This window comes from Diospyros lotus, chromosome 1 (assembly GCF_014633365.1).
Source record: "Diospyros lotus cultivar Yz01 chromosome 1, ASM1463336v1, whole genome shotgun sequence".
Classification (NCBI taxonomy): Eukaryota; Viridiplantae; Streptophyta; class Magnoliopsida; order Ericales; family Ebenaceae; genus Diospyros; species Diospyros lotus.
In genome coordinates, this window is record NC_068338.1 from 50281875 (window position 1) to 50300524 (window position 18650).

Here is an 18650-nt window from a genome sequence, read left to right on the forward strand (position 1 = left end):
TGCTCCTTTTAATGAGCTGAAAATTTATGTTTCTTTTTTCTCTCCTTAACTCAAAATAGATAGATAAAAGAGTATTGTCACCATGACAGTATCAAAGTGGTATCAAAGCCTGGCTATGGAGTAACGGGTGGAAAACTTGAAGAAGATCATTGAAATAGTTGTGGGCATGGAGAGCTCTTACGAAAGCTGACAGAGACACTCGAAAAGCTTAGCAATAGGGTTGGAGAAATTGCCAAACATACCCAAGATGCTGCTAACCATCCTAGTGTATCAAACAACATGCCACATGCTCGACGAAATGCTGAAGAAGGAAAGAGTACTAGTTCATTTTGTTCCAAAAATCGTAAAGATCAATTTCCCTCGCTATGATGGGAAGAGCAATCCTACCATCTGGTTGTTCAAGGCAAAGCAATTCTTTCAATTACATGAGATTCTCATACCTGATCAAGTTGCTTTGGCATCATTCAATTTAGATGAAAATGCTATCTGTGATATCAATTGTTATAGCAAGAATTGGACACAGTCTCGTGGGAAGAGTTTGAAGATAGGCTAAACTTAAGGTATGCACCAAGTTAATATATGGATTTCTTTGTTGAATTAACTCGATTACAACAAATTGGTTCAATACAAGACTATCATGATAAATTTGAGAAATTATTGGCTAAGGCAGACCAATGGAGCAAATCCAACAAGTCAATTGTTTTGTGGGAGGCTTCAAAGAGTCTATTCGAACAAATGTTCGGGCTAATAAACCAACTATCTTGTCTTCGGCTATTGTGTTGGTCCGGTTATACGAAACCCGTGATTTCACCTCATCCAAAAGTTTGTCCACGGGTGATGAAGTTCAAACTGGTCTGACAACATCTTCAATCAAGAAATTAACTATAGAAGAAATAGAGGACATAAGGAAGAAATGATTGTAATGAAAAATTTGATCTTGAACATTATTGCAAAAGGCTATTCATGATTCAAACTTGCTTGAATGGTAGTGAGGCAAACAAGGAAATAGACATTTCTGGTGGAAGTTCTGAAGTTCTATCACCACTATAGTTGATTTTTTTTTTCAATGGGGTGGGAGTTGTTATGATCTAAAAAAAAAAAATTATTTATTTATTTCTCTTTTTGAATTGGTTTCACCTAAATAAGTTAGCCATGTATTTAGAAATAGTTAGTTATGGTTGAACTATGTTATGGGTTGTTAAATTATGGATTCTGTTTTACTATTTAGTAAGGAAGTAATTGATAATTAGCTATTATTTTTGAACATTGAAGATTTCTGTTCTCTTTAATGAGTTAAAAATTTATATTTTTTTCTCTCTTTAATTCCAAATAGGTAGAGGTAAGAGTACTGTCTCTATACAATTATACCAAATTTACCACTGACATTGCATTTGGGTTCATATGTGTGTATTCATATGTGTGTGTATATATATATATATATATATATTTGCCATGATTTTCAATGACGCACAAAGAGAGGACCTTATGCATCTTAATCCTCTCCAACCAGCATTGCAAATCTACCACAACACCTTCACCTCAAATCTATTGATTGACCAAACCATCTGGTCATCTGGGCTTCGATTGTAACCCACATAGGTTTGACTCTACGAATAACATACAAAAAGAAGAAGAAGAAGAAGAAAGAAATAGAGGAGCAGAGAGAGAGAAAGAGACATTAGATGGATTGGTTTGGTGGCGAAAGACTAGTGGTCAATCCTAGACTTTTTGCATTTTTTTTTTTGTTTTTGGGTGTGTGAGAGAGATGAAAGAAGAGGAAGGGGGAGGAGAGAGGAAGAGTAGAAGAATTAATTTAAATTTAAAAATAGTCAATTCTTAAAGAGTGTTATAGTGAAGGTAGTTGTGTACCATTTGTAAAAAAAAATACATGAATGAACGGTTGGCACTATTTAAATAAACTTGAAAGGTGGTGGTGAGTAAAATTTTACCATTATTATTTAGGAGATGATTGAAGGCTGTGCATTATTATTTCAAAACCCAAAGGCAAAGGGCTAATTATTGGTTTTGCTTTGCATTGCATTGCAGGTTTCCTTAAATTTCGTTTTGTTTTTATTTTGTTTCTGTTATTTACTCTTTTTGTTTTTACTGTTGTTATATTAAGTCAGCAACTCTGGAGATTTTTCAAATTCTCTCTTGAAACATGTAGTAATTTTTTGTATACTCCAAAACAATTTTCAAAAATCATTCACTATGATATTAAACGTGGCCGTTTGATTTATTATTTATGCTATTTCTTCTCTTATGTGTTTTTCAAGTTTTAGCTACGGAAATCTTATAACTATTAAAAGCATGTTTGATAGTATGAAAAATATTACATCCAAGGAATTAGATTTCATTTTTGGTGTTTGATATATTATATTTTGTATGAAATTAAATTTTATGATACAATCATTAAAATATGTTTTTGCCTCTTTTTCATGAAAATTTCATTTAAGGGAAATGATTTTTGTTTTTCATATAAGTTGAAAAATACTTTTCTTTCTAACTAAATGCTATCAAACACACCCAAAAATTGGCCTGAAAACTTAACCACTTTCTTTCTATTCTATCCCAGTAATTGGCGTGTTATTTTTATATATAAAAACAAAGGAAAACGTCATTATGAGGAAAACAAACACTTGGTACTATTATAGGAAATGAAAACATCCTTGTTGTTTCCGAATTAAAAAAAAAAAGAACATTTAGTACCCTTTCTTAGGTATCAAATAAGACAAGGAAACATATGGATGGATGGAATGGGTGCTGTGCTTTGCTTGGCTTTGCTTTCTCCACTAAAACCCAAATTTCAAGCATGCAATGGATTTCAGAGAAGACTATAAGGAAAGTTGCATGCACCGCCTGTCTCCACCACTGTATGCGACGATCGACTCGATACTCTCTCTGCAATCTGCCACCCACCCACCTCCCCCGTTTATTTCCAACTACTGATTCTCACAAGATTTTCCTTTTGGCTCCATCCACTCTTCTTCCTCTCTAGTAGTTTTATTTAATTTCCCATATTTTCTACCTTTTTGGGTGAACCGTTGTTCATTTTTCCTCCGAGTTTCACTCACTATTGCCCCGGCCATGAGCCCAAACTTTGTGGGGGGGTTAGTTTGGTGTTTCGTTGCTTAAGTTACATTGCAAAGGGCTGTTCAAGTCATTACAAAATACTCTCTGATAGTATCATTAATTTTTGAGCTTTAAACTTTGCTTAAACGTGGTGAGTGGCTATTGAGTCTTTAGCAAAGCACAAGTGAGTGATGTGACGACACACCTGAATTCGAGACCTCTATTCTATTCTCCGTTGAAGCCTAATTCATGCTTTTGAACCATATTGTTTATTTTGTTCTTAGAAAATAGTGGTATTTCGTCTAGAAAGTTCTTTTTTAGAATTAAAAAATGGTTTATTTTTTTTGGGGGGGGGGGGAAATAGAAATCATAAATAGGCCAATGGATATCATTTTCTCAGTCCCGCAACTAAAATAAATGAGTGGATACACTTAGAGATGCCATGGGGTGGGTTTGATTTGAGTCACGACAATTAGGCTTTTCATGAAAAAGATAAGAAAAAAAAAAAATTGTTTATCTGTGCATGATCACGTAAAACACACAGTAACTAATGTCCATTTTAATCCTGATTAGTAATGATTAAAACTTAATTGGGCGACAACCCACTAAGCTTCAAACCATATATATGCTTATCCTTTTGCTCAAGGGGTGCCAGCCGTAGGAGTTATTTTTCACTACCATTTTGGCTCATTTGGTGCACATCACTATTTAACTTTTAATTAGTTGAGCTTTAGTGCAGTTGTAAGATTGTTTTATTGTGAGTTAAAAAAGGGTTTACTTTTAAGCCACCAAATATTCTTTTTGCTTAAGTAAGGGTATGGCTGTGTATAACAAACCTATTTTAATTTCATATATTAATTTTTTATTTTTATTTTGTTATTGATGAGAAATTACATGTACTATTTTTCAGGTGTATATTAGATAAGTTTATTTATTACGTATAGTAATCCATAAAATACGTAAATTAGATAAGTACATAAAAAAATCTATGTATAAATTTATCAAAAGAAATTTGAATCTTAATCCATAAAGAGAGAAGACAACTAGTGATGTTATGACTTATGATCATGACTTGTTATACATGATTGGTTTAGGGTCTCTATGACGCGTCTAAGTGATTAGATTGCATTAATTGTACTGTAGCTTAATTAACCAAAAGGTAAAACCCTAGAAGCCAGAGGACCAAAGTGTGAGGTCAATGTGATATGTGGAGGTGTGATGAATAGGAAGGGTATAACAAAGAAGAAGCAAAGTGATAACAAATGAAGGGGGGTTTTGTGTTTGTGGGTTGTCCTCCAAAGCCACAACCATGAGTACTATCCCAACAGCTGCTGCGTTTGGTAATTATAAGCTTTGAAAGCTTGAAAGGGGGATGAATTGAGGGGAGAAAAATGAAGACCTATGATTAAAGATGTGGACTACATCTCTGCCCTGGAGTTTTAAGGCAAAGCATCCAACAAAACATATTTCAAAAGTTGAACAAAAGACTTCCATTCTAGTAAAACAACATCATGATAATGATGATGATGATGATGATGGGGTTTTGAGTTTTTCTTTTGCATTGAAGGCTCGACTCCTCCTAATTCTCATTTGGGTTTTCTACCTTTTCTTTGCTTCAAATTACAGAAATCTTTGAGTGCCTATTTAAGTGTCTTTGATGCCAATTTCCCTTCTTTAATTTAAACAAAGTTAGAATGGCATGCATAAAAACTAAAAGCTCTTCTCTTGGTATAATGTAATTGTTTAATTTAACATTCAAGACTCTGTTTTAACCAAGCAAATATGTGTGTGTGTGTGTTTTCGAGGGGAGGGTACAATAGTAATTAGACATGTGGGCATAAGAATAGTTAAAGAATCAGCACCCACAGCCAAACCAGACATACAAAGGCCCTGTGGTATTGGAATTTTGACCAACATTTTCTTCCACTGCCACTACCCATTATAAAATTATCAAAGTGACTGGGCTTTTGACATTTATTGGAGCCTAGTGACTAGCAAACACTTGATTTCCTTCATTTTTATTAACTAATGAATCACAAACAGGGCAGAGCCTTGGAAAGTACAATTAAATATTTAGATTAAATTGAAGACTTTGTAAAAGAAATGAAATAAAAATTTCTTGTCAAGAAAACCAAGAATCAAAAGAGGCGCCTTAGAAATATTTGAAACTCATTTAGCAAAATGAAAATTAAGAAAAAGAAAGAAAAATTTAAAACTTGTGAACATAATATAAATGTGTAAGGCATTGAAAAAGGCCTATATATAGAGAGTATAAGTAAGAGATTGTCCCCTAATGTTACACATTTAATTCAATCACACCTATTAGTGAAATTAAGATCAAGTTGTGACTTAAATTTATTGACATTGATCGCGCTATTGTTATACTTTTACTAATAGAAATGCCAAGATATCTATAACTAATTTGATGGAATTGAAAATTAAGGACAAAAAAGGTCAGATTGGGGGTGTAATTTGGGGAAATTCCCAACACCCACCTCCCTTGTTAAGTTCTATTCCTTTTCTACTATCTACTTTAGAAGGTCTAAATCATTTGGTTGTCTATTTATGATATGATGAAAAATAAGTGGAGATGGAGGTGGAGATGGAGATGGAGATGGAGATGGAGATGGAGATGGGTTTAATACTTGCCCTCCCCTCCTCTTAATTGTATTTTCACACTAAAGCAACTTTATTTTTGACAACAACAAAATGATAGAACATGACATGCAATGATGTAGATGGGGGCCAATTTTGAAACCCTCTTTTTGTGTTTCATCAAATCCCTTTGATACACAAAAGACTCTCTCTCACACACACACAGTTAAGGGGAAAAAGGTTTCAAATTTGTGATCATTGTAATAGTTCATTGATCACATGCATGCCTTCATTATCCTACAAATTAACTTAAAAGCAAAGCATTGCTTAGCAATAAAAATTTAGGGTTAGATGTTATCCTTATCCAATCCCTACACTTGTTGATCATCATCCCTGCAATGGGAATGGAGCGTGGCCACACGCGAGTAAGAAGAGAGTGGGGGAGTCACACCTTTCTCCTCCTCCTAAGGAAAGAAAGAAAGAAAAATTTTGACTTTAGATGATAGGCTTGTCACATGCCCATTTCACTCACCTTCAAAACCTAATCATTTTGCCCTCCACTTATTCCTTTCAATTGTTACATTGACATGAAACCCAGAAAAAAAAGAAAAGAAAAAATTGAAACTAATACCAGCCCAGCCCAATCGTATTGTTTAGGCCAATTTTTGTGTCTTTATATACATCTATTTGTATCTATGTTGTCGGTCAATGAATGTCAATTACATGAGATTTTAAAGTTTTTAATTAACAAACATGTAATTTTTACTTAAACTTAGCACTTTATTAATTTGTTAGTGAAAATGAAAATTCAAGTGCATTGCACGATATATTAAATTGTAAAAAAAAAAATAATATTATGTTGATCAAGCAAATAGAGAGACAAAAGCAATTTGGCATTATTTTGTTTTAATTATTATTAATTATAGGTCAGAGTCTATAGACGTAGGATTGGGCCCCAATAGGCCCATCCAAGGAGGGCCCAATATCTGGAGCACCATCATTCTCTGATGTGCCCATCACCACCAGCAATATGAATCTCCATTTTCTTATTCCCTTTGCAACTTAGATTTTATTCCCACATTCTTTCAATTAGCCGTGTACACGTGGCCCAAACAGTGCCCACTGGGCATTTTTCATTAAGTTACCATTATATTATTGTCTACACCTTAAGTTACACAATTATGTAAGAATGTCCAAAATGCTCTTGAGTCTCACTGTGAAGCAAGTGAGGCGCAGAATATTTTGGACATTTTTATACCATTGTGTAGTCCAAGGTGTACATAATGATGTAAGAGTAACATTTTTTTTAATAAAATTTACGTCAATGACATGTTCTTTTTTTTTTCTTTTTGTCCGTTATAAAAAGAATGATATGTTTTTAAAAACATTAATAAAATGATACCAACTAATATAAATGGAATTTTCAATCGACCCACAAATTCTTGTAAGGCTTAAATATATAATATTTAAATTTATCGATATTTTGTATAATATAAAAAATATAATGCATAATATAATATTTCCTTTTTCCTATTTTGTATGGCGCTGTCTCAGTCTGTGTTGAGACCACGATATATTAATTAATATTATTATTTATAAAATCTAAGTAGCCATCTACATGAACAGAACAGAAGTGATACTGTTTGGGTGTTGATGTTTACTGTAGGTGGTGAACCAGTCGTCAATCATGGGGATAAGACGAACTGCGCCCACGTGTTGATCTGAGCCGTCCGCTACCTTGTGGGTCCCCGTGGTCGACATAGGGGGGGCCGGTTTGATGCGAGACGAGGTGAATAAAATTTAGTGCAGCCGGGTAAGATTAATTTAATTATAAAAATAAGTATTTAATAAATTAGTTAAATTAAGATATTTTTTAAAAGTTAATGTTTGATAAATATTTAAATTAATTTTAAACTCAATAGTAGAGATTTGGTGAGGTTGAGTTTAATCTAATACAACTCACCCAGGTCAATCCACTCTGCCCATATTTTTTAATTTATCAAATACTTAATTAGAGAGATCGACTCAACTCATCAATGACCTCAAAGCCAAATACTATAAATTATTGTCACTTCTTATTCAATTAATTAAAATATATATATAGAGAGAGAGAGAGAGAGAGAGAGAGAGTTAATGAGAATGGAGAATTATTTGTAGGGGTTAGAGGGTCATTTCATCAGATGTCTATTTTGTGTCTGGGGCAGCTAAGCCGTTGCACTATCAATGTTCATGGGAAGATACATACATACAAAAGCTTGATGTTAAAGCACAATGTGAGGACTTACCCAAAAAAATTAATTAATATAATTATTATGCCTATTACATTATTTTACTATTTTATTTTATGACAAAGATCACAAGGTTGAACGCGTGGATTTGGCCACTCAACGGAAAGGATATTTATCCAATTTATTTGGAGTCCCATAGCAACTAGTAAGTTTGATTAATATAAATTAAAAATTTGAAAGAAGAATGAGGGTATTATTGTTAAAGAAAAAGGAGGTGTAAATGTAATATGAAGGGGAGGAGACAAAAAGATAAAATGGTAAAAGCATGAATTGTTTGTTGATTTGGTTTGGGAAGATGGAAGAATATATTATCAATTAGTAATTAGTAGTGAATAGTGAATAGTGAGCAGTGGCTTTGAATTTTAAGGATGACGGGGGGACTGAGGGGGCGGCTAATGGCTAAAGGACTTGGAAATTGCTTCCAAGTTGAATCCCTTTGTTGTTGCTGTTCTTCTAAAGCCCAAAGCCAAGCTTCTTTTCTTTGGACCACTCTCTCTCTCTCTCTCTCTCTCTCTCTCTCTCTCTCTCTCTCTCTCTCTCTCTCAATTTTTAGAGACTAACCGTTTAGGATGTTGGGATGTCTTCCCTTGCGACTGTCTAAAAAATTATTCTAATTCACTATTATTCAACCAAATATGTAATACGAATTATTAATAGGTAATAAAGACATCACAATAACTGAATAATTTTTACATCTAATTAAACTAAATATTCAACCAATCAATAGAAGAGACATTAATGAATTATTTTTATCATGATAATGAAATGTATAATTTTTTTACTTTGTATTAATAAAAATACTATTTTTTTGAAGAATGAAAGAAGTGTGATTTAAAAGTTGAAACGGTGGAGGGGGCAAAACCGTGAATAAAACGGAAAGTAACGGCAAGGAGACTCTCAGAGAGAGAGAGAGAGAGAGAGAGAGAGATCACGCGGGGCGATGGCGTGGGCACGCCCATCATGCGCGTGGTGGGGTCACAGGACCACCCTCACGCGAGAGACGCATTATGTATGTGGCACGTCCGAACCGCACACGCCAATAAAACCCCGGTTTATTATGCCATTGCCATTGCCATTGCTACTGCCACTGCTACCCAGTCAGTCCTATATGACGGGTTTGAGGGGGACAAAAGTGCCCCCCGGTCCCACTCCTCAAACACCCATCATTTTTATCAGACCACTGTTCCCATTTCCCATTCTGCCCCTCTTTATTGCCATATCTCATGTCCATATTTGTAATTTACCCACTCAGCTCAGCCTCTTTTTTTTTTTTTTTTAATTTCAGAATATTCAAACCTTTACTTAATGAAATTATGCCAATTAGACTGTAAATTTATTTTCTTAATTTTTTTTAATTTCAGAATATTCAAACCTTTACTTAAGATAAAATTGAAAGACCGAAAATGCCCCCGGAGGAGAGGACTTGAGGTGGGTGGTTTCTGTCTTTCGTGCAGGCAAACCCGAAATTGGAAACGGCTTTCATTCCGTTTCCTTCTTTTCCTTTATGGTTTTCTCACTTTCTTTTTCTTTTGATATTTCAAAATTTTTTAAATAAGAGACATCCGCTTTTTTCTTCTGCATTGGTGAAAGGTACGTATGCGTATATATATATATATATGTGTGTGTGTGTGTGTACGTATGTTTGTTTGTTTTAGTAAGAGATATAGATATATTATATTATATAGTATCGGGGTTTGGGGTATGTGACGAAAGCTTTGGTTTCAAGCTTCTCGAACTACGGAACTGCCTGCCCGCTTACTTTTTTTTCTCTTTTGTTTTTGTTTTCTAGTTAATTAAGCAGCAGACTTTGCGTTTCGGTTTTATTTTCACTTTTCCTTTGTTTTGCTTCTATTTTCTGTTCACTTGTCGTACGTTTCACGTTCATCCGCCTGTCGTATCCCCACTTGGGTTGGGCCAATTCACTTCCATTTTAATCTGCAAATATGGTTTTTGTTAAAAATTAACTTTGTATAAGCAAATATCATTTTTAATAACCCAAACAACACCAAAATCTTAAATGTCAAAACTAAAACATATCTCCTGTAAAAGCCCTGAAGGGTGTGTGTGTATTTAATTCCGACGGCAGATCCAATGGACTGACTGTGACTGGGTTCTCATCAGTAGATAACTATTACGTATTTTGAAAGCATAATCAAGAGACTAATTAGAGGGTATCTGGCAAAGTATACAAACCAGTGGATAGGAAGTATGCCAAAAACTTGATTTTCTTGATTAAATAAAATAAAACATGGGGGGGGGGGGGGGGGTGAATTGAGAATGATTGGCTTTGAAGCTTTGCTGCCTATCATGAGTATGCATGCTCTAACATCATTAAATTATAACAAAGTAAACAGCATCATTCAAAAGCTTCCCCCTTAAGTCAAACTGGCAGAGAGCAGGGCAACTTACAAAATTCTCCTCTAGGAACATGGTTCGTCCCCCACATTGCTTCAGAACATCATGGGGGGGGGGGGACATTTTGGTCCATTCATCCATTTGAATACCCGCGCCAGTGCCAGTATATAATAGAAAACCTGAAAACAAATAGAATAAGAGAATACGGATGAGGGGTTGATATGAGGGATAGATAGATAATCGAAGGGAATTTGGCAACAAATGTATAATGTATGTGATTACGGGGTGGGGGCGTGGTCCAATGAGGTATCGTCACATAAGAGTAAGGCCAATGGCTGGCTGGCTGGCTGGCTATCTCTATATTGCAATTTAGCATAAAGAACAAACTGAAATGACTTTCTTGGATCCTGTGACTGTGAGGGACAATGGTCACTGTTGGGCAAATTTATCAAATTGTTCGGCTAAAGATAAAGGAGGAGGAATGATGAAAAAGTAGAGAGGGAAAAGAAAAGGAGAAAGAAATCCAAGAAAACAAAAGTAGTATTGTAGGAGGGGGGGGGGGGTTGCAGAGAAAGGTAAAATACTACTGAAACGGAGCTCAGCAGGCTTAGCTTATTATCATGACGGGTAGAAATTTGAGTAGAAGTTGAAGAAGGAGAGGGAGAAGAAGGAATAGTGGTGTGGTGGAAGTATTACTAGTTTCACACACACACACTCTCTCTCTCTCTCTCCCTCCTCTCTTTCTTCAAATTTCATAGCCAACAGAACCCACTGAAGAAACTAATAATCATGAAACACCCTCTGCGCCCAACACTCCAAAAAAGCAATTCTCTCCGCCATCAAAACCTTCCGTCCCTTAAATTTGCTTCTCTCCAAAGAACCCATTTCTCAAACACAATCCACCAAAAGCCATGAACCACTACCGCCCTTCTTCTTCTTCTTCTTCTTCTTTCCCTCTCTTTCTCACCACATTTTCAGTTTTCTTCTTTCTTAGAATATTCCTAGTCTTCTCCTCCCCCACCACCGCCGGCGCCGTTCCCCTGCAGCTCTCCGCCCTCCTCTCCCTGAAATCCTCCCTCAACGACCCTCTCAAAACCTTAGATGACTGGCAGTGGGACCCCACCCCAGCCTTGTCCACGTCTACTAATGCTGCTGGTTCTAAGCCTGTTTGGTGCTCGTGGTCCGGCGTCAAATGTGACCGGAAGGCCTTCCAAGTCACGGTGCTGGACCTCTCCAGGCGCAACCTCTCCGGCAGAATTCCGCCGGAGATAAGATACTTGACCCACCTTCATCGCCTGAATTTGAGCGCAAACGCTTTCGACAGCACCCTTCCGACTCCCATTTTCGAGCTACCGTATCTCAGAACTCTCGACATCAGTCACAATATGTTTAACTCCACGTTTCCGCCGGGCATATCAAGGCTCAAATTCCTCACCTTCTTCAGTGCTTTTAGCAACAACTTCACCGGGGCCCTGCCCGAAGAGATCGTCCGGCTCCGGTACCTCGAGTACCTAAATCTCGGCGGAAGCTACTTCGACGGTGCGATTCCGGCAAGCTACGGCAATTTTCCGAGGTTGACGTTCTTATATCTGGCAGGAAATTCTCTAACCGGCTCAATTCCAGCAGAGTTGGGGTCCTTGGTCGAGCTCGAGCACCTAGAGCTCGGATATAACGGGTTCGACGGCGGGGTTCCCCCAGAGTTTGGAAAGTTGTCAAGTTTAAAGTACTTGGACATCTCTAGAGCTAATCTTTCCGGTGAACTCCCCCTTGAAATCGGGAAACTGTCCATGCTCGAAACGCTATTGCTGTTCAAGAACAGATTATCGGGGTCGATTCCGCCGAGTTTAGGTGAACTGAAGGCGCTGAAAGCTATTGATTTATCAGACAACCAATTTTCAGGGCCAATTCCAGGAGAGTTTTCTTCTTTGACAGAGCTGAAGAATTTGAGCTTAATGAGCAACCAACTCAGCGGTGAAATACCAGAGGGCATTGGCGAGCTTCCGAACCTCGAAAACCTGGCTCTCTGGAGCAATTCCCTCAGCGGAAATTTACCTCAGATGCTAGGATCCTTCCAAATGTTGCAGAAGCTCGATGTGTCCTCGAATTCACTCACGGGTCCAATACCTCCCAATCTCTGCCACGGAAAGAAGTTGGAGAAACTCATACTCTTCGGCAACAATTTCGCAGGCGCTCTTCCTCCATCGCTTGCAAATTGCACTAGCATGGTAAGGTTCAGAATACAAGGCAACAATCTCAACGGCTCCATACCAATTGGATTTGGTTCTTTGCCGAACTTGTCCTTCATAGATGTGAGCAAGAACAGTTTCACAGGTCCAATTCCAAGAGATTTTGGCAATGCAGTGAAGTTAGAGTACTTGAACATATCAGAGAACTCGTTCGACTCAGAGTTGCCGGACAACATATGGAGTGCACCGAATTTGCAGATATTTTCCGCCACCGCATCCAAACTTATTGGTAAAATTCCAGAATTCATCGGCTGTCGAAACTTGTACAAGATCGAATTAGACGCTAACAATCTGAGCGGCAGCATTCCTTGGGATATTGATCACTGTGATAAGTTGATCAACCTGAATATGCGTCGCAATTCGCTTTCTGGCATCATTCCATGGGAGATATCGACGCTTCCGTCAATTACCGAAGTTGATTTATCACGCAACCTCTTGACAGGGACAATACCTTCCAATTTCGGCAACTGCAGCACACTGGAGACCTTTAACGTCTCGTTCAATCACCTCACCGGATCAATACCGTCATCGGGAACGATTTTCCCCAACCTCCACCCTTCCTCTTTCACCGGCAACGAAGGACTATGCGGCCGGATCCTTCGGAAACCGTGCCCCTCGGACGGCCTCGCCGCCGGCGCGATGGAGGTGCGGCAGCAGCCGAAGAAGACCGCAGGCGCGATCGTGTGGATCATGGCGGCGGCCTTCGGGATCGGCCTGTTCGTTCTCATCGCCGGCAGCCGGTGCTTCCATGCTAGCTACAGCCGTCGATTCGCCGCCGACCGCGAGATCGGGCCGTGGAAGTTGACCGCCTTCCAGCGGTTGAACTTCACGGCGGAAGACGTGCTGGAGTGCCTGTCGATGACCGATAAGATAATCGGAATGGGATCCACGGGCACCGTCTACAAGGCGGAGATGCCAGGTGGCGAGATAATCGCGGTGAAGAAGCTCTGGGGCAAGCACAAGGAGACGGCGAGGCGGCGGCGAGGCGTTCTGGCCGAGGTGGACGTGCTGGGGAACGTGAGGCACCGGAACATAGTGAGATTGTTAGGGTGCTGCAGCAACAGCGAGTGCACGATGCTGCTGTACGAGTACATGCCGAACGGGAGCTTAGACGACCTGTTGCATGGCAAGAACAAGGGCGAGAACCTGGTGGCCGACTGGCTCACTCGCTACAAGATCGCGTTGGGCGTGGCGCAGGGGATTTGCTATCTGCACCACGACTGTGACCCGGTGATCGTGCACCGCGACCTGAAGCCCAGCAACATACTGTTAGACGGCGAGATGGAGGCCAGGGTGGCGGATTTCGGTGTCGCCAAGCTCATCCAGAGCCACGAGTCCATGTCGGTCATCGCCGGCTCCTACGGCTACATTGCGCCGGGTACGTAAATGACGACTCTGCTGTTTGTCTTTCTTGGTCTGCGCATGTTAGTACTGTTGGTTTTGTTGGGCTAGTGTGCGCTAGGATGGGAGGGTACTGGTCGCCGCAGCGGGACTCGGGTTCACCGCTTACTATTTCCGGGGCTTTGCGCGTGAAGGGGAATTTTCCTTTTTTGCTTACTCTTTTTATTCTTTGGTGGGGCACCGACCCAGATTCTGTCAAGTACAAATTGAACAAAATCGGACGGTGCTGAATGCGCCTCTTTCTACTTGCTTGATGACTTTGCCCCCAAAGTCAAACATTTTGGGCGGTGACTGGTGAGGCCCAAGATAGTGGCTTCAACTTTGATGTCCATCCATTTATAATTTTAGGTGACATTATCATCTCTGTATAAACCTGAAATAATCTAGTGACGAGTGACTTACAAAAGGGGCTTGATTTTTTGCAGAATATGCATACACATTACAAGTGGACGAGAAGAGCGACATCTACAGCTTCGGTGTGGTGTTAATGGAGATTTTGACGGGGAAGAGGTCGGTGGACGCGGAATTTGGGGACGGAAACAGCATCGTGGATTGGGTGAGGTCGAAGATCAAGAGCAAGACCGGGCTGGCCGAGGTGCTGGACAAGAACGCCGGCGCGTCGTGCGCCTCCGTCCGGGAAGAGATGATGCTGCTCCTCAGGGTGGCGCTGCTCTGCACTAGCCGGAACCCCGCCGACCGCCCCTCCATGAGAGACGTGGTGTCTATGCTGCAAGAGGCCAGGCCCAAGCGGAAGTTGCCCGGCAACAGCGGCGGCGGAGGCGGCGGCGACAGTCCTAAAAAAGCATCGGATAGTCCTAAAAAGGCAGCTGCCGAATGTTAATAGAATTGGTTGTTTGGCTTGTTTTTACATTTTCCATTTTTCCCTCTTTTTTTTTTTTCAGAATTTGGGGATTGGTATAGGAGGAAGTGATTTTTTTCTTTTTTTTTCTTTTTTGGATTTTCTCATTGTACTTTGAATCTGGAATAGAATTTTCAAGTGTTCTGATTCCTCTAGCAGTGAGTGATGTTTGATATATATATATATATATGATCAGCTCATGCAAATGAACATTGACACCAACGTCGTCAAGGTTTGTCTCTCAAATTAACAATGGAGACTAACAAAATACATAAAAAAATAAAATATTAGAACTGTTAGCTAGCTAGTTAATTGTGTCCTGTACGTATGTATGTATGTATGTATCCTCCTGGGGTCTTGTCTTCCCTTGGATTCCATTAATTGACCTTGGACTTTTGAGGAATCAGCAAAGTAGCAAACAGAATGATGTCATTGTCATGATGTTTTCTATATATAAAAGAAAAATAAAAGCCCGCATTATGATTTTATTATCTAACGTCACGTACTGGTTTTACTTTTACTGCGAGTAAATTTCCACACAAGCGCCACCACATGCATGCATTATGAAACAACAATTAAGCTTCATCATAGCCTCATCGCATGCTGCATGGGGAGCATTCTCTTCTCGCTCTATATATATATAGTCCCTTGGACTATTATAAAAGATTCTAAAATACTCTTACATTACTATACTACTAAGTATATTCTAGAATGTTTTGCAATAGGAAATTAATATATTTATATCTTTGGTTCTTGAATAAGAAGTTTTCTAAAGGAACAATATTTGAAAATCATCTTCTTTTTTTTCTTTTAACATTTTGCTGAATAAGTTTTTAAACCATATAACTCAATTTAATTAGAATGAAAGAAATTAGCATTTTGTGTCGAAAATTGTCCCAAGAGAGGGCGTGTAACAATAAAATATTTAATGTAATTGAGGTGCTACATAGTCACGCTAACTTCATATATATTACTAGTTCATTATGTTTTACCCTGTTTTTGTAAATTTAAAAAATACAAAATAAAATTTACGTAACAAATCAACAACACATAATTGACTTTCATTAAATTTGATGGGAGGTTCAATTGTTAATACAATACGCTTCCATCAAATTTGCTGCGTCTCCATGCATGGCTATTTGAGAGAGATGTACTCTAAAACTTCTTTCTTTTGCCTGTCAAGATATTATGAATTCAAACATACGTGAACATACCCCAAACACACTATTACAGGTAACTCTGAAATCATTACTAAACTAAATATAATTTCAAAAACCATTTGCTTCTAATTTAGGAAATTGTTTTTTTTTTAATTTTAAAATTAAAAGACAACATTTTTTTATTAAAAAAAATCTCGAATGATATACGTAGTTTATACATAGTTCAAAATTTTAATTTTATTATTAAAAAAATAGAGATTAGGGTTTGAATCCTCACCTCTAAAGAAGCAGTTGTGGAAATCGTCTTTTGAAGATCCTTCATATGTTCTTCTTGTTGCTTCTGCATTACTATCAGCTCTGTAATTAGAAAGCATATCCTCTCCACCTGATGAGTCCACATTCCATACAAATGTGTATTAATATCTATTTTTTTATATTTTTATCTTTTGGGTGAAATCAAATTTTTAATACTAACTAAAAAAAATAAAAATTATAGACATGTATGTTCCTACATAAAGATTACCCTAAAAATTTGAGCTCAAACCCATCAATTAATCCGAAATTGCCCAATAAAAAAAATATTTTGTTGATTTATCTATGATATTAGTTTTATTTTATTTAAAATAATTTTATTTTATCTAATAATGTATAGGAGTTAAATTGTCTAATATAACTAACAAATCAACCAAATCTAAATAAGCTATTTTGAATATCATATTAATAAACTATATTCTTAACTCTTTTAAAGAGAGAAAGAGAGAGACCTGAGGCAGGAACTTGGTGGTGACGCCTTCTATGTCTTCCATCACTTCCATTGCCACATTCATCATGTTATTCACAGACGACACATTTGCCTATTCCAATAACCAAGTTGTTTCAATTTTATACAAATTAAGATTAAGGAACCTAAATGCTAAAGATACAAAGGGATACAAGTTTGTAAAAGCTTCTTTGCTAGGTGTGGAGTGGTGGCTTGGAGAAAACACTCTATTTTATAAGTTACATATCTTAAATTATTTTTAATATAATTTGAAATTCTTTAAATTATAAATTTTATCGACCAAATGAAAAGAATGATGCATAATAAGCTCTTAGGGAGCTTGTAAGTTTTATTTGACGGTTAAAAATATCGATCCAAATATATTTTAAAAATATTAAATTAAATTGACTTATTAATTTACGAGAACAAACAAATAAAATATTTAAAATTTATCCTACGAAAATACTAAATATGGTTTAGATTTTCGATAGTGTTAGTAGTGATTTTGACATTGATTCTCACATCGCTTTTAATAATCACAAGTACTTATTAAAAAATAATAGGTGAAGACAAATTATAAATTTTCAAAATTAAATAAGATACTAAAAATATCTTTAATAAATTTCGGATATTCACTGACTACCTCCGCTCCGTGGACGAGTGGGAGTCTGACTGCGATTGCCGACAATTTTCTCGTCACCCTGCCGACGGCTTCCGAGAACTTGCTCTCCATCCTTCCCCATTCTTTCAGCAAACCAATCTGTGGATTCACTACACGATGAAGCTTTATCTCGTTCCTCAGTTTCTGTACCTTGGCTCGCCTTTCCACGATACTACTTCTCAGCTGAAATGTCCGTATCCAAACATTCAACAGTTTCTCCTGCATTTCGAAACCAGAAAACGAAATCGAGGCCCAGTTTTTCATCTTGAAATTAAAGGGTTAATTTGATTGGATCAAATGGCGCGCTTTAATTACCTCTGCAACTATCTTCGTTGAAGTTCTCCAAGCCTCGGCGCGAGCATTCACAAATCTCCATTGTAACAATCTATTATGCAGTATCCGAAGCCGATGAAACTCTTCCTCTCGCAGCTTCGGCGCCTTCTTCTGCCTAAAATACCTCAAAACCCCGTCCATAGCGCCACCCCGGCCGCCGGCGAGTTCGGTCTTTTGTTTCCCACAATTTGGAGACTTCGTCGCCGCCGGAGAAAGCGGCAGAGCTCGCCCCGGTGACAACGCCCACGCAGAAGGGGAACTAGGAGCCGGCCTGTTCCTCTTCGCCGCCGAATCGGCACAGCGGTGACTACGCTGAAGGAGTTTCGCAAAACCATAATCACCAATTCTCCCGTCTTGATCGTTCTTTGCAGGGCTCAAGTTCCCTTCGTTAATCTTGCTGGTTTTTGACCTCGTCGTGGAGTTCGAGCGGCGGACTGATGGCTTGGCGGGGGTGTGGGTTTCCAGCGCTGACATCGCCGGACTTCCACTTCTGCTCCGTAGCAGGCGGGGAGAGGGCGGCGCCGCGGCCACCTGATGCCGGCGTGAATGGATGCTCTGCATTTTCTTCCTTCGATTTGTGCTATCAACTCAAGTTCTTTAATTAATGGCGCTAATTAAGCTAGTGAGGTTGATATATACACACACATATATAAATATATGGATGGATGTGTTTTCCTACCTAACGAAGAGAGTTGACGCCACGTTATGAACCAAACAACCAAACACGTCATAAGACCCCCTCTTCTCTCATGCATCAGACTACGTGCTTTGGTTTAATTTGGGATTGAATTCACGTATTGCAGACAAGTTTTGACTTTTGACTTCCCCATCTTTTGTTTATCCTTTGCCTTTGGGACCCCGGATAAGGCCTTTATCATTCTATTCACAATTTATTAATTATTATTAGGGTAACTCCTATA

General features: G+C 38.3%; 2 protein-coding genes across 3 annotated transcripts; one reads left to right on the forward strand and one right to left on the reverse strand.

The window, feature by feature from the left end:
• Positions 1-10957: 10957 nt before the first annotated feature.
• Positions 10958-14966, forward strand: LOC127789299 (leucine-rich repeat receptor-like protein kinase TDR). Its single transcript, XM_052318180.1, has 2 exons — positions 10958-13934; positions 14383-14966. Exons 1-2 carry the CDS (start codon positions 11222-11224, stop codon positions 14796-14798), a joined length of 3129 nt encoding a protein of 1042 aa, XP_052174140.1. The 5' UTR covers positions 10958-11221; the 3' UTR covers positions 14799-14966.
• Positions 14967-15874: 908 nt separating this feature from the next.
• Positions 15875-18378, reverse strand: LOC127789507 (QWRF motif-containing protein 7). Of its 2 annotated transcripts, none has more exons than XM_052318396.1 (5): positions 17713-18378; positions 17380-17616; positions 16741-16830; positions 16254-16361; positions 15875-15991 (listed from the first exon to the last, which is right to left on the reverse strand). In XM_052318396.1, exons 1-5 carry the CDS (start codon positions 18289-18291, stop codon positions 15899-15901), a joined length of 1107 nt encoding a protein of 368 aa, XP_052174356.1. In that variant the 5' UTR covers positions 18292-18378; the 3' UTR covers positions 15875-15898. The 2 variants fall into 2 exon arrangements, with proteins under 2 accessions (XP_052174356.1, XP_052174348.1); XM_052318388.1 differs by having other exon boundaries at positions 17377-17616.
• Between the last annotated feature and the right edge of the window lie 272 nt (positions 18379-18650).